The 15,687-nt window shown below is 50.0% G+C and overlaps 1 protein-coding gene across 1 annotated transcript; it reads left to right on the top strand.

Moving 5' to 3' along the window:
• The first annotated feature begins 298 nt into the window (after positions 1 to 298).
• Positions 299 to 9,773, top strand: Rbp3 (retinol binding protein 3). Its single transcript, XM_021628200.2, has 4 exons — positions 299 to 3,450; positions 5,122 to 5,312; positions 7,166 to 7,308; positions 8,962 to 9,773. Exons 1-4 carry the CDS (start codon positions 406 to 408, stop codon positions 9,282 to 9,284), a joined length of 3,702 nt encoding a protein of 1,233 aa, XP_021483875.1. The 5' UTR covers positions 299 to 405; the 3' UTR covers positions 9,285 to 9,773.
• Positions 9,774 to 15,687: the final 5,914 nt, after the last annotated feature.

A 15,687-nucleotide genomic window follows, 5' to 3' on the forward strand; every position in this document is an offset into this window, starting at 1 on the left:
ATATTTATTTGTAATTTAATGATTCTCATTTGCAAGGCTTTCATAAAAACTGTAGGTGTGGAAAGCATGTCGCAGGACCCAGTACGGGGCAGGAACTCAAGATAAATACAATTATTTGTGTTATTCTATGCAGACATGGCTCAGTAAGAAGAGATGCAATGTTCCTTCCGGGTCAAACCACCCTGGCCTCTTCTTCATAGTGCCCTGGCCCATGTGCTTGAATTAGACAGGATTAAAGGCTTACTAGAGCTGGAAGCTTCACCTCTAACTCCCAAGTTGAGCCCCAGACCTTCTGTCTGCCTGCTAAGAAGGGCACGGGAGAAAGGCAGCTGCGGGAACAGGACCACAGCCTTGTGCAACCAAGGGAGCTCTGACCCAGGAGCAAGGGCCCCTGGGATCCCAATAATGAGAGGATGGGTCCTGGTTTTGTCCACACTGCTCTGTGTTCTGGCTGGCCCCATGCACCTCTTCCAGCCAAGCCTGGTGCTGGATATGGCCAAGGTCCTCCTGGATAACTACTGCTTCCCCGAGAACCTCATGGGAATGCAAGCAGCCATTGAGCAAGCCATGAAGAGCCATGAGATTCTGAGCATCTCAGACCCTCAGACGCTGGCCCACGTGCTGACGGCTGGAGTGCAGAGTTCCCTGAACGACCCTCGTCTCCTCATCTCCTATGAGCCCAGTGCGCTGGAGGCTCCCCAGCAAGCACCAGCACTCGCCAACCTCAGCCGAGAAGAGCTGCTGGCACAGATGCAGAGGAACATCCACCACGAGGTTCTGGAGGGCAACGTGGGTTACCTCCGAGTGGACGATCTCCCAGGCCAAGAGGTACTGAGTGAGCTGGGGGAGTTCCTGGTGACCCATATATGGAAGCAGCTCATGGCTACCTCTTCTTTGGTGCTAGATCTCAGGCACTGTACAGGTGGTCATGTCTCCGGGATCCCCTACGTCATCTCCTACTTGAACCCTGGGAACACCGTCATGCACGTGGATACCATCTATGACCGCCCCTCCAATACCACCACTGAAATCTGGACCTTGCCCAAGGTCCTAGGGGAGAGATACAGTGCCGAAAAGGATGTGATAGTCCTGACCAGTGGGCGTACTGGGGGAGTGGCTGAGGACATCGCCTATATCCTCAAGCAGATGCGCAGGGCCATCGTGGTCGGTGAGCGCACAGAGGGTGGTGCCCTGGACCTCCAGAAGCTCAGAATCGGCCAGTCTAACTTCTTCCTCACAGTGCCCGTGTCCAGGTCCCTGGGACCCCTGGGTGGAGGTGGCCAGACATGGGAAGGCAGTGGAGTGCTGCCCTGCGTGGGGACACCTGCAGAGCAGGCCCTGGAAAAGGCCCTGGCCATCCTCACCCTGCGCCGTGCCCTGCCAGGGGTTGTCCTCCGACTTCAGGAAGCCCTGCAGGACTATTACACACTGGTGGACCGAGTGCCGGGCCTGCTACACCACCTCGCTAGCATGGACTACTCAGCCGTGGTCTCTGAAGAGGACCTGGTGACGAAGCTCAATGCTGGCTTGCAGGCCGTGTCAGAGGACCCGAGGCTCCTGGTGAGAGCCACTGGACCCAGAGAAACTTCCTCTGGGCCTGAGGCTGGGCCTAATGATTCTCCAGAAGCCACCCCTGAGGTGCCCAAGGAAGAAGATGCGCGGAGGGCCCTAGTGGGCTCTGTGTTTCAGGTATCCGTGCTGCCCGGCAATGTGGGCTACCTGCGCTTTGACAAATTTGCAGACGCCTCCGTGCTGAAGACCCTGGGCCCTTACGTGCTGCAGCAGGTGTGGGAGCCCCTGCAGAACACAGAGCACCTCATCATGGACCTGCGTCACAATCCCGGGGGTCCGTCCTCCGCTGTGCCTCTGCTGCTGTCCTACTTTCAGGGTCCTGAGGCCGGCCCTGTGCGACTCTTCACCACCTACGACCGCCGCACCAATATCACCCAGGAGCACTTCAGCCACAGGGAGCTGCTAGGCCAGCGGTACGGCAACCAGCGCGGCGTGTACCTGCTCACCAGCCACAGGACTGCCACTGCTGCCGAAGAGTTTGCCTTTCTAATGCAGTCGCTGGGCTGGGCCACGCTGGTAGGTGAAATCACGGCGGGCAGCCTGCTGCACACCTGCACGGTGTCACTGCTGGACTCGCCAGATGGTGGCCTGGTGCTCACCGTACCTGTGCTCACCTTTATCGACAACCACGGTGAGGCCTGGCTGGGGGGCGGGGTGGTGCCCGATGCCATCGTGCTGGCCGAGGAGGCCTTGGAGAGAGCACAGGAGGTGCTGGATTTCCATCGCAGCCTGGGGGCCTTGGTAGAGGGCACTGGCCGACTGCTGGAAGCTCACTACGCCCGGCCGGAGATAGCAGGCCAGGCCAGAGCTCTCCTGCAATCCAAGCTGGCCCAGGGGGCCTACCGCACAGCCGTGGACTTGGAGTCACTGGCCTCACAGCTCACTGCCGACCTGCAGGAGGTGTCTGAGGACCACCGCCTGCTGCTATTCCACAGCCCTGGCGAGCTGGTGGCAGAGGAGGTCCCCCTGCCTCCCCCTGCTATCCCCTCCCCAGAGGAACTCTCCTATCTCATCGAGGCCCTGTTCAAGACCGATGTGCTACCGGGCCAGCTGGGCTACTTGCGTTTTGATGCCATGGCTGAGCTAGAGACAGTAAAGGCCATCGGGCCTCAGCTAGTACAGCTGGTGTGGCAGAGGCTGGTGGACACGGCTGCCCTGGTTGTTGACCTGCGCTATAACCCTGGCAGCTACTCTTCTGCCGTGCCTCTACTCTGTTCCTATTTCTTTGAGGCAGAGCCCCGACAGCACCTCTACTCTGTTTATGACAGGGCGACATCCAGGATCACAGAGATATGGACCCTGCCACTGGTGGCTGGGCAGCGCTATGGTCCCCAGAAGGACCTCTACATCCTCATGAGCCATACCAGTGGCTCTGCGGCTGAGGCCTTTGCCCACACCATGCAGGACCTACAGCGGGCCACAATCATAGGAGAGCCCACAGCTGGAGGGGCACTCTCCGTGGGCATCTACCAGGTGGGCAACAGCCCTTTATATGCCTCCATGCCTACCCAGATGGCCCTGAGTGCCACCACTGGTGAGGCCTGGGATTTGGCTGGCGTGGAACCTGACATCACTGTGCCCATGAGTGAAGCCCTTTCCACGGCACAGGACATAGTGGCCCTCCGTGCCAAGGTACCCACAGTGCTGCAGACAGCTGGGAAACTGGTGGCTGATAACTACGCATCCCCTGAGTTGGGGGCCAAAATGGCTGCCAAGCTAAGCCGCCTGCAGAGCCGATATGCAAGGGTGACTTCAGAAGGGGCCTTGGCTGAGATGCTGGGGGCAGACCTGCAGATGCTCTCTGGGGACCCACACCTGAAGACAGCACACATCCCGGAGGATGCCAAAGACCGGATCCCCGGAATTGTACCCATGCAGGTAAGACACAAGAGAGATCTAGCCTGGCCCAATCATAGGAGTGAGTTGTCCAGTTGCTGGCATGCGCGTGGTTATGTGCACAGCGCAAAGCTTACCTCTGTGTTTACGTTCTTACTAACCATGTGCTTTCTTCCCCGCCACTCTGCTGTCTCATCTACTCTCTGGGGCCACGGTCCCTGAACAGCTCTATAGATTGCTCAACAAATCTAACGTGAAAACTTGCAGTAGAAGGTCTTCCTGGTTCAGCCAGATAGAAGGCAAGAGTTCCCAGGAGTTTCATGAGCTCCCACCAGCAGTGTTAGGGAAGGGGGGCGGGGGTCATCAAGTTATCTGAGGCTCCAACGTGAGATTTTCCTTTCCCAAAAATATGAAGTTTATGTTACCCTGATCCACTGCGTCCTTAGAAGTGTGGAGACTGGACACAGGTCCCGGAGCAGTTGGATGCTAACGCAAAGCCCAAAGACCTGTGTCTGGACAGACAACGTACACTAAGCTTCCTGACTGAGTTGAGGTGTGTGCGTGTAAGTCTGGTCAAAGGGCCTGCTTGACGGGAAATTTGGAGCAAGGTGGCTGAGGTCAGAATATTTGAAAGCCAGCAGCAAAGCGCCTGGGGGCATTAGCAGCTGCTATAAGCTGAGTGTGACTGCTGGGAAGGTGTGGAAAAGGAAGCTACCCAACCAAGGCCAAGTGGGTGGGATCGGCGGAGGCCCCAGTCTGCCTGAGTGTTCCATCAAAGCGCACTTCACTGCCTCTCTGCCCACTTTCTCGTCAGCCGCTTTGCTGTGCAGTCACAGCCAGTAGGCAAGGCTTTGCCTTGGTCTGATGTGAGGACTAGGATAGAGGCAGCTTATCTGAGAGGTAGTCACTGGGCAAGAAGTGGGCAAGTAGAAAGTAAGGGTGTGAGAGATCCCACCGGGACCCTGGCAAATATGAGGAAAATGTCCTAGAGCTAGGACAACCCCTCTCCAGGTGAAAGGGGTCTATGAGCTCCAGTCCTCCAGTGGTTGCAGGTCATGCTGGGAGCATGACCAGCATGCTAGGGCTATACAGACTTGTGCCGATGGAGAGGTCTGGAGAAAGATACAAGGTTGGAGTTTCTACAGGGAGCCTGGCCGCAGAGCAACTACCTGCAATCAGACAAGAGCTAAGGGGAAGAGGGGCTACAGGCCGCCCAGACCTCTCTGCCCTCTGTCTAGCTCATTTCATCCCACCACTTGCAGCACGGGTAGAGTCTTACCAGGCAAGTCTGTACTGGGTTTTCAGAATCACAATTTCCAAAGCTGTCATGTCTTTATTTGTATTTGTATTTTTATTTTCCTGTATACGGATTGAGTTTGGAGTGCATTCCTTGTCTGGCTTCACCTATTCCTGCCCGAGAGGGCCTTGGATGAGTTACTCACTTTGTCTGTGCTTCCAGATTGTTCCAGAAAGATGAGAATAACAGTGTCTTCCTATTCAGGGTGGCTGTCAATATGATGTGGGCTGCAAAGTGTTTCTCCAAGGGCTGACTCATACACCACACACAGGTCCGATCCCAGGCCCATTGTCCACATGCTACCCTTCCAGACACTGCTGACTCCTTCCATTTCCTCAGTTGCCCATGGTACCCTCCCCCCGTCCTGGGCAGCGTCACTTGCTGCTCTCCTGATACTGAGCTGCCCACTCTTGCAGATTCCCTCTCCAGAAGCCTTCGAAGATCTCATCAAGTTTTCCTTCCACACAAATGTACTGGATGACAACATTGGCTACCTGAGGTTCGACATGTTTGGGGACTGTGAGCTGCTTACCCAGGTCTCCGAGCTGCTGGTAGAGCACATCTGGAAAAAGATTGTGCACACAGATGCCCTGATCATCGACATGAGGTCAGTGGGCTGGGCAGCGATGCCAGGTTGAACCATGGCACTGGTTAAGGACAGTCAGAGATACAGACCAAAGAGGAAGAAAGACCCCATGAAACACTCAAAAGGGCAGAAAGGAACCAGACAACCTACCTGCTATGGATCTGGCGAGCTAGCCCAAAGATTCAGATCTGATTGGCTGCTGAGACCTCAGCACTGGTAGCCTTTTAAGCTCTCCTAATGATCCAATGTATATTTGAGGTGAAGAATTACCCTATATCTATTGCCCAACAAAACAAAAGAAATCAAATGGGGGATGGGCAGGGATGGGAAAGATTAAAAACTGCTGATCCTTGGCCTCAAGCCAGCCCTGTCAGTAGCTCCAAGGGAGATTGTATCATCTATAACCCTGGTGCTCAGCCCTCCACTGTGCTTGTACTTCTGCAAATTGGCCCCCACCCCCCAAGACAGCCATTCTCATGGGCATCACAGAGCCAGGGACCCAGGGACAATTCCAAAACGAGCAGATGCTATTGTAACAAGAAAGCTTTACATAACAAAATGGTTGCTGGATATCTTCACTCATTCACTGCCCTCTGCTTCTGAAAAGGAAAAGAAAAAGGAAACACTTTATACCTGGTGAGTTTCTGTCATAGACCCCCTTGACCACGCCCACTCCCCCAAGAGTCCTCAGGCAGTGGCCACACTCAGGGCTCCCTCCAGTCCCAGGTCTATCTTTAGATATGTCCCAAGCACCATCCATGAGTATGAGAACTGTCAGGCTGCTTCTCTCCCGTGAGAACCTTTTCCACTTCTCCGCTGCAAGAGAAAAGCTGGAGAATCATCAGCCCATCTAAGTGCACAGGCCTGCTTACTTGCAGCTTTCGCATGACTCTTAACAGTCACTAGGTGACGCTGGATCATAGCAAGGCTGACATCCTTCCATGGGCGATTATTTCCCATGGCCAGGTTTTATACATGTCCAGATAGCTTTATTCCTTAGATACCTTTAAAAAAACCAGGGCAGCCACCAAGCCAAGCATCCTTTTAATTAAATATATCATACACACTTTTTAAAGGAGGTCCCAGCTACAGCCACATTTGGCTTAAACTCTTCTGTCCCTGGGTCGGGGACCACAGGCTGAGGTCAAGGGCTCCGACGGTTCCTGGCCTTCAGCTGAAAGAATCTCCTGATAGTTGTCAGTCCCAGGCAGAGAGGCAAAGGCCTTATAAGGCTGAATGAAGTCTTCCTCCCTCCCAGTGTGCCTCCACAACCTTGAGTTGACTCCCACACCAAGAGCCACTAGTAACTTGTGTTACTATGCTTGGCGGATTCTATGTTCTATTCGCAGGTGGTGTGAGCACAGAGGAGCCTGATACATGGGAAAACAATGCCAACAAATTCCCAATTACAGGACTTGTCAGAGCCTTCAATACATTAATTTATATGCGCACGACTCAAATCCAGTATTTTCTTTTCATTTGTTTCCTTTCTTTAATTTTCCTTTTGTTACTGTTATTTTGAGACAGTCTCACTATATAGTCCCAAGTGACCTGAACCTCATTCTGTAGATCACACTGTCCTTGAACTCACAACGCTCCATCAGCCTCCTCCTCTCAAGTGCTGGGATTAAAGATGAGAGCCACCACACCCAGTCAGTATTCTCGGAAGGCTTTGACCACAGACTCTTTAGTCTCAAAAGGCTAGTACTCTGTGACAGCCTCCAGATCATATGACCTATAGAACTGTGCAGGGGACACAGGGAGGAGGCATCCTGAACTTAGAACCTTTCCTCACAGGACAAAGATCTAAGCTCCAGCGGGACACTGGGTGCCTCTCTGTGAGCTCAGCTCCTCTTTGGCTCCACTTCCCTCAGGTTCAACATTGGTGGCCCCACCTCCTCCATCTCAGCCCTGTGTTCCTACTTCTTTGATGAGGCGCCCCCTGTTCTGCTGGACAAGATCTACAGCAGACCCAATGACTCTGTCACCGAACTCTGGACCCATACTCAGCTAACAGGTACATGAACTTTCTTTGTGTTCTCATTCCAAAACCTTCTGGAAAAAAAAAATCAGTGAAAGTCAGCTTGAGAGTGTATCAAAATAACAATAACAGATCATAATGTCCCTGTTCTGGTCCACTGGAAACAGTACTGGTACAACCTTCAAAACCTGAAAACCTGTGTCTTCAGAAGAAAAGGGGGTGTTAGATGGTTGTTGACAATCACTCAGCTATAAGTAAAAGAGGCAAGATTCAAATGCTGCCTTGCCTGATACCTCATACCTGCACACTCTCAACTGTGTGTAGCAGCCTGTGGTACAAATGCAGAACCAGGATGCTCGCCTCTGTTGCTAATCAAGGGTGTTCTTAGAGATCCTCTTGTTTGAACTCTGAGCGGCAGGTCATCACAGCTGCCTGAAGCAATGTCTAGATGCTGACAGGCCTTTCTTTACTTATATGGGCTTAAGCACATCCAGAGTGGCAAAGGCAACCCTGAGCATCATAGACCCTTGACTTTCCAAATCTTAGTTCTTGATGAATGGCCCCCCTCCCTCTGCCCAGCATACAGAACAAAGGACTTTGTGTTCCCATCCACAAGAAGCCATTGAAGAGGTCAATAGGCACCATTGACCAGAGATGCACTTAAACAGTTTTTCACACTTCCTCATTACATAAGCATTTTTGCCACCATGGCTTCTAGGATTTATCCAATAACTGTACACTAGAAACTGTAAGAAAAAAAAAGACATCAGAATTAGGTGACTTTTAAATTTAAACAGATATTCAAAACCAGAAGGTTAAAATATCCTCAGATTTAAAAATTCTAGAACTAGCTGGGAGTAGCAGTGCGTGCCTTTAATCCTAGCACTTGGGGAGGCAGAGGCAGGTGGATCGCTATAAGTTCGAGGCCAGCCTGGTCTACAAAGTGAGTCCAGGACAGACAAGACTACACAGAGAAACCCTATCTCAAAACAAACAAACAAACAAACAAAAAGACAAAACAAAATTCTAGGACTTTGGTTGGGGTCCAATATGGTCTCCACCAGCCACTATTGGCCACTAAGACCTTAAATATGAGGGGTTCTTACTGAGATGTGCTACCATGTAAAGTCCACGCCAGGATTTAAAAACCTATTGTGGAAATGAAAGAAAGGAAAGGGGAAGCCCTAACAGGAGGGAGAAGCAGGGAGATGGATTTCATTGCTTCCATGTACTAATTTCATTTTAAATACATGTATTTTTGATACACTGTTTAGTCAAAGCGTGATTAAAGTTAAATTAATTTGTTTTCTTTTATGCTTGTTAATGTAGCTACTCAAAAATTTCAAATGACAACAAAACCATAAAGTAATAAATGTTGTACCTCTGGAGGCCCAAAGCAAAAAGACTCTCAGGTCAGAGTTGGGGATACATTAATCAGGACATAGTTGCATGCCCAGTCTCTAGGAAAAGCCAAGCCTTCCCTTCCTTTATCCACAAACAGCACATGGTAGTGTTTGGACATATGAACACTGTCCCTGTATCACAGAGGCAGACTGAAGCCAAAAAAAAATAGCCCATATTTTGACAATGAGCAAGACTAAACCTGTGGCATTCCCCATCCCATCCGGGCAGCGTAGAAAAGCTAGGGTGCTTGGTTTGATCCCATGCTGAACAGCCTGTGTTCTCCAGGTGAACGATATGGCTCCAAGAAAAATGTGACCATCCTGACCAGTGGTGTGACAGCCGGTGCCGCTGAGGAATTTACTTACATCATGAAAAGGCTGGGCCGGGCGCTGGTCATCGGGGAAGTGACAAGTGGAGGCTGCCAGCCACCACAGACCTACCATGTGGATGACACTCACCTCTATATCACCATCCCCACGGCTCGCTCTGTGGGTGCCACAGACGGCAGCTCCTGGGAAGGGGTGGGTGTGGTACCCAATGTGGTAGTTCCTTCAGAACTGGCCCTTACCAGAGCTAAGGAGATACTCCAGCGGGCCCTGAGAGGGTAAGGCAGGGCCTGAGGCCTCCAGGAGGTCTCCATGCCCAGAGTTCCCATGGCAGGCTCTCTGGCCACTACTGCTCTTCCAGCATGGGATACTGACTAAGACCCCAGATCCTCAGCATCTCTCTGTTCCCCACTCCCATACCAGCCTCTCTCTCGGAAACTCCAAAAGTGGGAGCTCAGCCATCTCAAATGCATAGAAGTTATTCTGAGAATATTGAAGCCCATCTCTCTTCTGCCCATGCTTCCTAGCTGCCAGTCTCTGGTCCCCACACTGCAACCAAGAGCAGTTGTGTCAGGAGAATGAAATGAGCCTATAAGTAAGGCTTTATGACAGTAGGCTTTTTCTAGTAGCCATCTTCTCAGGAAGCAAAAGAAAGGAGTGCTTAATGTTTGTGGTACTTTCTCATGTTACAGCTACTCTTTAACAGCGCTATCTTCTATAAGTTCATCTTAGTAGATGATGTCACTGAGTCAGCACTCATTTAATACCCTTACAAGCTGAAGGTAGAGTAAAAATATCCTGAATTGAACCACCCTCTGTCAGAGCGCAGCTGCGTAACTTATCAGACTTGCTATATCCACAGTCAGCTCGTGAGAATATTGGAGGTAACAATGGTAGCAAGAAGCCGGCTCCTGTGTGAACTTTCAAATGCGGTGTGTAGTTTGGGGCTACTGAATATCTGTATGTCTCTGGTACTCGGTGGCCACCTGCAGGCTGTAGCTTCTTAGGTTAGGAGACCTTTCTTCTGCATCTCATCCCTGCTGGAGTAGCTCCCTCACAACCCTGTGGTCATTCCTTTTCTCATGAAGACTTGTCACCTGTGAGTATCCTCACCTGTGTGTATCCTCGTCGGCTACACAGTGTTGGGTGTGTAGTCACTGCATGTGAAAGGCAGGGTCATAGGTCACAGGTCTACATTGCCCTCTCCCTGCAGCCCTCAGGCACCTTACTTGAGGGGAAGAGCCCTGGGGCCCAGAGGTGATGGTGGGAACAGGGCCCCTGGCTGTGCCCTGGAATCCACACAACTAGCTTCCACTACTTTGCAAAGTAATTTAAAGTATTGTTGTTTGTTTGTTTGTTTGTTTGTTTGTTTTAAAGAGGAAGGGCCATGCAGCAGTACTGTCTAGCCTCTGCCTCTGGAAAGGTCAAGCTGTAACTGCCCTATCCCTGATAAAATGGCAGAGCTCTCCAAAGATAACAAAACCCTGACTTCCCAACCCCACATCAAAGACTCCCAAGTAAGCCCACCAAAACTCCACGGTGCACCCTTGAATTGATGCTATTAGACTCTTTCTGGTCCAGGACAAGACGCTACTGTAGGGGTTATCTTGCTACATTCGAGTGAGATCAGAGGTGGGGAATTTAGGAGTTACCTGTGTTATATGGTCTCTATTTTCTCTTTATAAGGTAAATGTGAGTGATCTACAGTGTTTAAGCATGTAAATTCTAGAAATCCCCTCCCCTCCTTCCTTCCCTTCTCATCTCCCTCTTCTTCTCTCCAGCTTCTTTCTCATATATACATGTATATATATTATATATGTGATATAACTTAAATTAAATTCTTAGTCACAATTTTCAGTGGTATTTCTAGTTTTCTTTTCTTCATAAGTATATATCATTACTTTCAAGAGGAGCAGTCATTATTCTAAAATACAAAATAGCATCAGTGGTTGTACTCTACATTCCTTGTCTGACACTACTGGCATTGTGGATAGAGAAGGGGCTCAAGGCCTGGGCGCAAGAACTTTGGGGACAGCAGATGGCAGAGATCCCGTGGGTATTCCGCAGGGAGGATATTCAAGTTTCCATTTTCTCACACGAGCCACTATCACCACCCTCCACCTGGGAGGCCACTGAAGAGGCAGGAAGCTCAGAAAGCTGCCTGGGACCACACACCAGCCTGGTCTTTGGTAGGCCACCCAGCATTTGTACTCCTGGAAAGCCACTCCCAACTGGGCTGCCTATAGGACAGAGCCGCTAAGAAGCAATGACCCCATACTCTAGAGTCAGCCTGCCACCTCTCTTCTGTGTGACTCCAGGCAATTACTTCACTCTCTGGGCCTCACTTTCCTCGTGTGTTTAGTGGGGGAGATAAATACTACATCTGTGAAAAATTACAGCTACTCAGATGTCCAGACAGCGTCAGTTGTCATCATTTTTCTACTTCAAAATTGATGTCTTGGAAGCTCGGCTTCCTGGTAGTGGGGAAAGGCTCTATGTTGGTTGGTTAGGGGAACCGGGGTAAAGACTAAATCTGGACAAAGTGACCAGAGAATCTTGACATCAGCATCCTGCCAGATGCTGAGTGGGCAGCATCAGACTGACAGCAGCAGCGTCCTCAGGAGGCAGCTGCCAGGTATGACTTCCACACGGTCCTGACTAAGCTCCCTATGTTTTCTCCCACGTATCCAGTCAGACCCCTCAGGCTACTCTTCTGAGACTGGGCACAGTCGAGGCTCCGCCCCAAACCCCCTTTCTGCTTCCGTCAGCCAGACTGTTTTCTTTCAGAGTATAGCTCAGCCTGGAGCCCCCGGTGAGGGGGGAGGTGGGGCCTGGACCAGAATCTGTCTGCCTGATGATCTCAGTGTTTCCACTGCATGGTGAATAGTATCTTCTGGGCTTGGGCCTGGGAGAGGGACCAAAACAGGCTGGACCTCCTGGGGGGGAGGAGGTCTCATAGGACCTACTTAGACACAAGATTAAAGTAAAAGGGAGCTATACACATATGCACGGGCACGCCCACAAAGACATGCACACACATGAGCACACATGCATGCACGCACACACGTTCCAAAAACTGCTTCGTCCATGTCTCAGTTTCTTACCACCATACTCTCTGGTCCCACCTGACTTCGGGCAGCTACTGCCCCCAACTTAGCCTCTTGAACCCACTCATAAATTCCTTGCAGACACCCAGGCACCAACCTCTTTTGCCCAGGTCCCTCTGTCACACAGACATCAGAATCTGATGAGTTAATAGCTAATATTACTCCACCATTGGCATCATCTGCCATTCTCTGCCTTGTCTAGCGGCCCTCAGCTTGCTGTCTGAACACACCCCAGCTTTCTGTTTCATCCATAGGCTGCAAGGGGATGATCTTCACTGAAAGGCATTGTTCTTGGATGACATTCATAGGTCAGACTTATCTGTCTCCTACTGCAAATCAGACGGAAAAGTGGTGTAAGGCTAAGCAGAAAGAGTTGGGGCAACTCACTTGACCTTTTGTCCAGGGTGCTGGAGTGGCCCTGGGGGTCCAGCTGGTCCTAATGGTCCAGGTGTTCCCACCTGCATGGTTAGTGAATTATAAGAGCCTCAGAAGGACTCTAAACTGGCTCTGTGGCCAGACATGCCTAAGGGGCTTCTGTTATTCTCTATCAAAGGCCAGACTACACTTTGGACAGCCAAATTGTAGGCCTTTGGGTACAGAAAAGAAACACAGAATGTGCTAAGCCCATTGCCTTCTGCATGTTTGCCTCTCCCCCCAGGGCAGACGCCAGGCCAGACACCGCGCAAGGAATGAAGGCAGAACAAGGAGCTTTGGAGAAGGCCCCAGGGACTAGATATGGACAGCAGGGTTAGGGAGCCCGGATCAGGGACTGGCCAACAGGGCCAGGGTGGACAAGATAGATGCTGGCACTGTGTATGCTGGGGCTCTGTGCCCAGGTGCTACTGATCAACAAAGGAAAGGAAAGGGGACCTTGACCTCCAAAGTCTTTTTGGAGTATGGACTGACTCCCTATCATAGCAGGAGGCATCGAGGATCACATCCCCATTAAACAAGGAAGGTGAAGAGAGAATATGGAGGTCCCCACAGAACCCAGGACCCCTGTCTTGAGGCTTGGCCCAAACAGCAGAGAGGCCCCTGACCCATCTCGTCTCTTACTCCCCCTTCTATACGCAGTGTCTCCCACATTACCAGAATGCACCAAAAGGGAGCTAGGCATACTAAATCCCAGTCTTGAGCCAAGTGCTCTCCTTCAAGTCCCCACAGGAGGGCACTTATCTACCACCGAAGGTTTCTATGGGATTTAGCTGCTGCCAGCTGGCCTGGGACCTTGGCTCTGCTTTGCTGACCTACTCTTCAGCTGCTGCTGAAAATAGCCTTTTAATCTGAGAGCATGGAATAGCAAGGGGACCAGGCACCAGAGGTCCCTGCCTCCAGCCCTTGGAAACACAGATGGATCGAAGAGGTAAAGCTAAATTTAAAGCCTCCTTCTTTTTCTTCCCATTCCTCATACAAAGCTGATTTGTAAACATTCTCTCCTAGAAAGTAGCTTAAGTCATATCACAGTACAGAATAACTTTCTTAAATGGTGAGGGGTTGTTCTATTAGATTCATATCTCATATACTATATGAGATATAGTATATCTACCCCATCCATGACTTGTTAAAAAAAATTGCGGAAATGATGGGGATTGTGAAATATCTGTCTGGAGAGATGACTTACACATGGCTCTAGGGGACGCCATCCCTTCCCAAAGGGATGAAAGAGCCAAGCGCTGGAGTTGGACTTTTCACACTTTGTCCTGAGTAGCAAGTCTCTTCCAGAACTCATGAGGATAGAGGCCACGAGAGAGGTTACAAGAGTCAGGCCTGGCTCCTGGCCCAGAGCTGGAGGCACCAGCTGAAGGCTCCTCCACACTGACACGTTGTCCATGTCACTCACATTGCCAGAGTACAGCGAAAGGAGGACAGGCACACCAAATCCTGGTCCTGGAAACCCTCCTCCAAGTCAGCACAGGAGGGCACCAATCTGTGTTTACATGGCAAGTGAGTTAGTTGATGACAGCTAACTCCTGGCTTTCTGCTCTCTCTTATAGTCTGTATTCCAGCCCAGCTCTGAGAAAGCTTTCCCCAGGAGACCCACCCAAGCTCATGACAAGACCTGCCACCACCATGTCTGTTCTCTGGCACCTTCGCCTACATTTGTTTTCCTACTCATACAGTCATTTGTGTTTAGGATCCCTGATCTAATGATCCAGGAACCTGTAAAAAGCTCAGAACCAGGACCTGGCATTGTAATACTTTTCATTGTTTCCAAAACAATAGTAAAAATCTCAATGCTGGTCTAAATTAAGCACTAGAAGCACTCAGGGTAGGGGTCAGTAGGAAAGACCTTGTTTAATAAGTTGATCTGAATTCAAAACGTTTTATTTCAGTCTCATTTTCAAATTATTATTTCTTTTGCGCATTGCCGGAGACTGAACCTTGGGTCTCATGCAGGCTGGGCAAGCACTGTACTACCGAGCCACACTCTCTGCCCCCGAGGACTTCTTCGGTGCTTTAATTTTCAGATAATAATTATTTTTATGTGTGTGGGAATAGTTGTGCCATGTGTGTGCAGGTACTCCCTGAGGCCACAAAAGAGCATCAGATTCCACAGAGCTGGAGTTGCAGGCAGTTGTGATGGCCGACGTGAGAGCTGATAACCCCATTTGGGTCCTCTGGAAAATAAGCAAGCGCTATTAACCACTGTGCCATTTCTATACCCCTAGAAGCAGTAATCGATCCATATGTAGAAGGTGGCTGCTTGCTCTGTTCAGGCTACTATAACAAAACACTATAGACTGGACAGCTTAGAAACAACAGGAATTTATTGCTCACGGTTCTGGAGAGTAAAGGGCACAGGTGTAGGTAGATATAATGTCTTTTGTGAGGGCCATTTTCTAGTTTAGAGCCTGCCCCTTTTATCTGTGTCTTCAGAAATGGTGAGCTGGCACTCTGGAGCCCATAAAGACGTTAATCCCAATCTCCCACCTTAGAATTTCACATGAATTTTGAAGAATGAAAATATCCAGACCTTTTTTTTTTTTTTTTTTTTTTTTTTTATGAAAGCAGTAACTTGGGAAGTGATGTATTAAAGTAGCTTCTCCTCAGGAGGAACAAGTGACATGAAGGAGGAAGACATGATAAAGGCTTTAACTTCTCGAGGAAGCCTGGAGCCCAGCATGCTTATTCTGATGGACTGTGGCACTAACAAATTCTAAGTCACGAGCTCTTAAACATCTTTGAACTTGTAAATCTGGCTGCAGAGCAAGTTGTGTCAACATAAGCTCTAAGTTGTCTTTTGTATCTTGACAGGACCATTTCCCTTTCAAAGAGATGACATAGAAATCAGGGGTCAATCCATGCTCTCACGATAAGTGGGCACATGGTTTTCACAGTTGCTACCTCCTGTTCCCCCCAAAGCCAACTCATGAGTTGGCAGGAACAAAGCCAGAGTCAGACAGATCATTCATTTATTAATGTGTTCATTTATTCTTTCTTTCAACAGATACCTTTTGAGTACCTACTATATGTCTGCATTGTTCTAGATGATAGAAATACAGCAGGGAACGAAACAGTGAAACTTACTGTCATTCTAATGATGAAAGCAACAGTGAACAAGATAAAGCTTCATGCTA

Source organism: Meriones unguiculatus, chromosome 9 (assembly GCF_030254825.1).
Source record: "Meriones unguiculatus strain TT.TT164.6M chromosome 9, Bangor_MerUng_6.1, whole genome shotgun sequence".
NCBI classification, from domain to species: Eukaryota; Metazoa; Chordata; class Mammalia; order Rodentia; family Muridae; genus Meriones; species Meriones unguiculatus.

Coding starts and splice junctions, on each gene's coding strand:
- Rbp3 (XM_021628200.2), top strand. CDS start 406: ATGAGAGGATGGGTCCTGGTTTTGTCCACACTGCTCTGTGTTCTGGCT. Junction 3,451..5,121: donor CCGGAATTGTACCCATGCAG/GTAAGACACAAG, acceptor CCACTCTTGCAG/ATTCCCTCTCCAGAAGCCTT. Junction 7,309..8,961: donor GACCCATACTCAGCTAACAG/GTACATGAACTT, acceptor TGTGTTCTCCAG/GTGAACGATATGGCTCCAAG.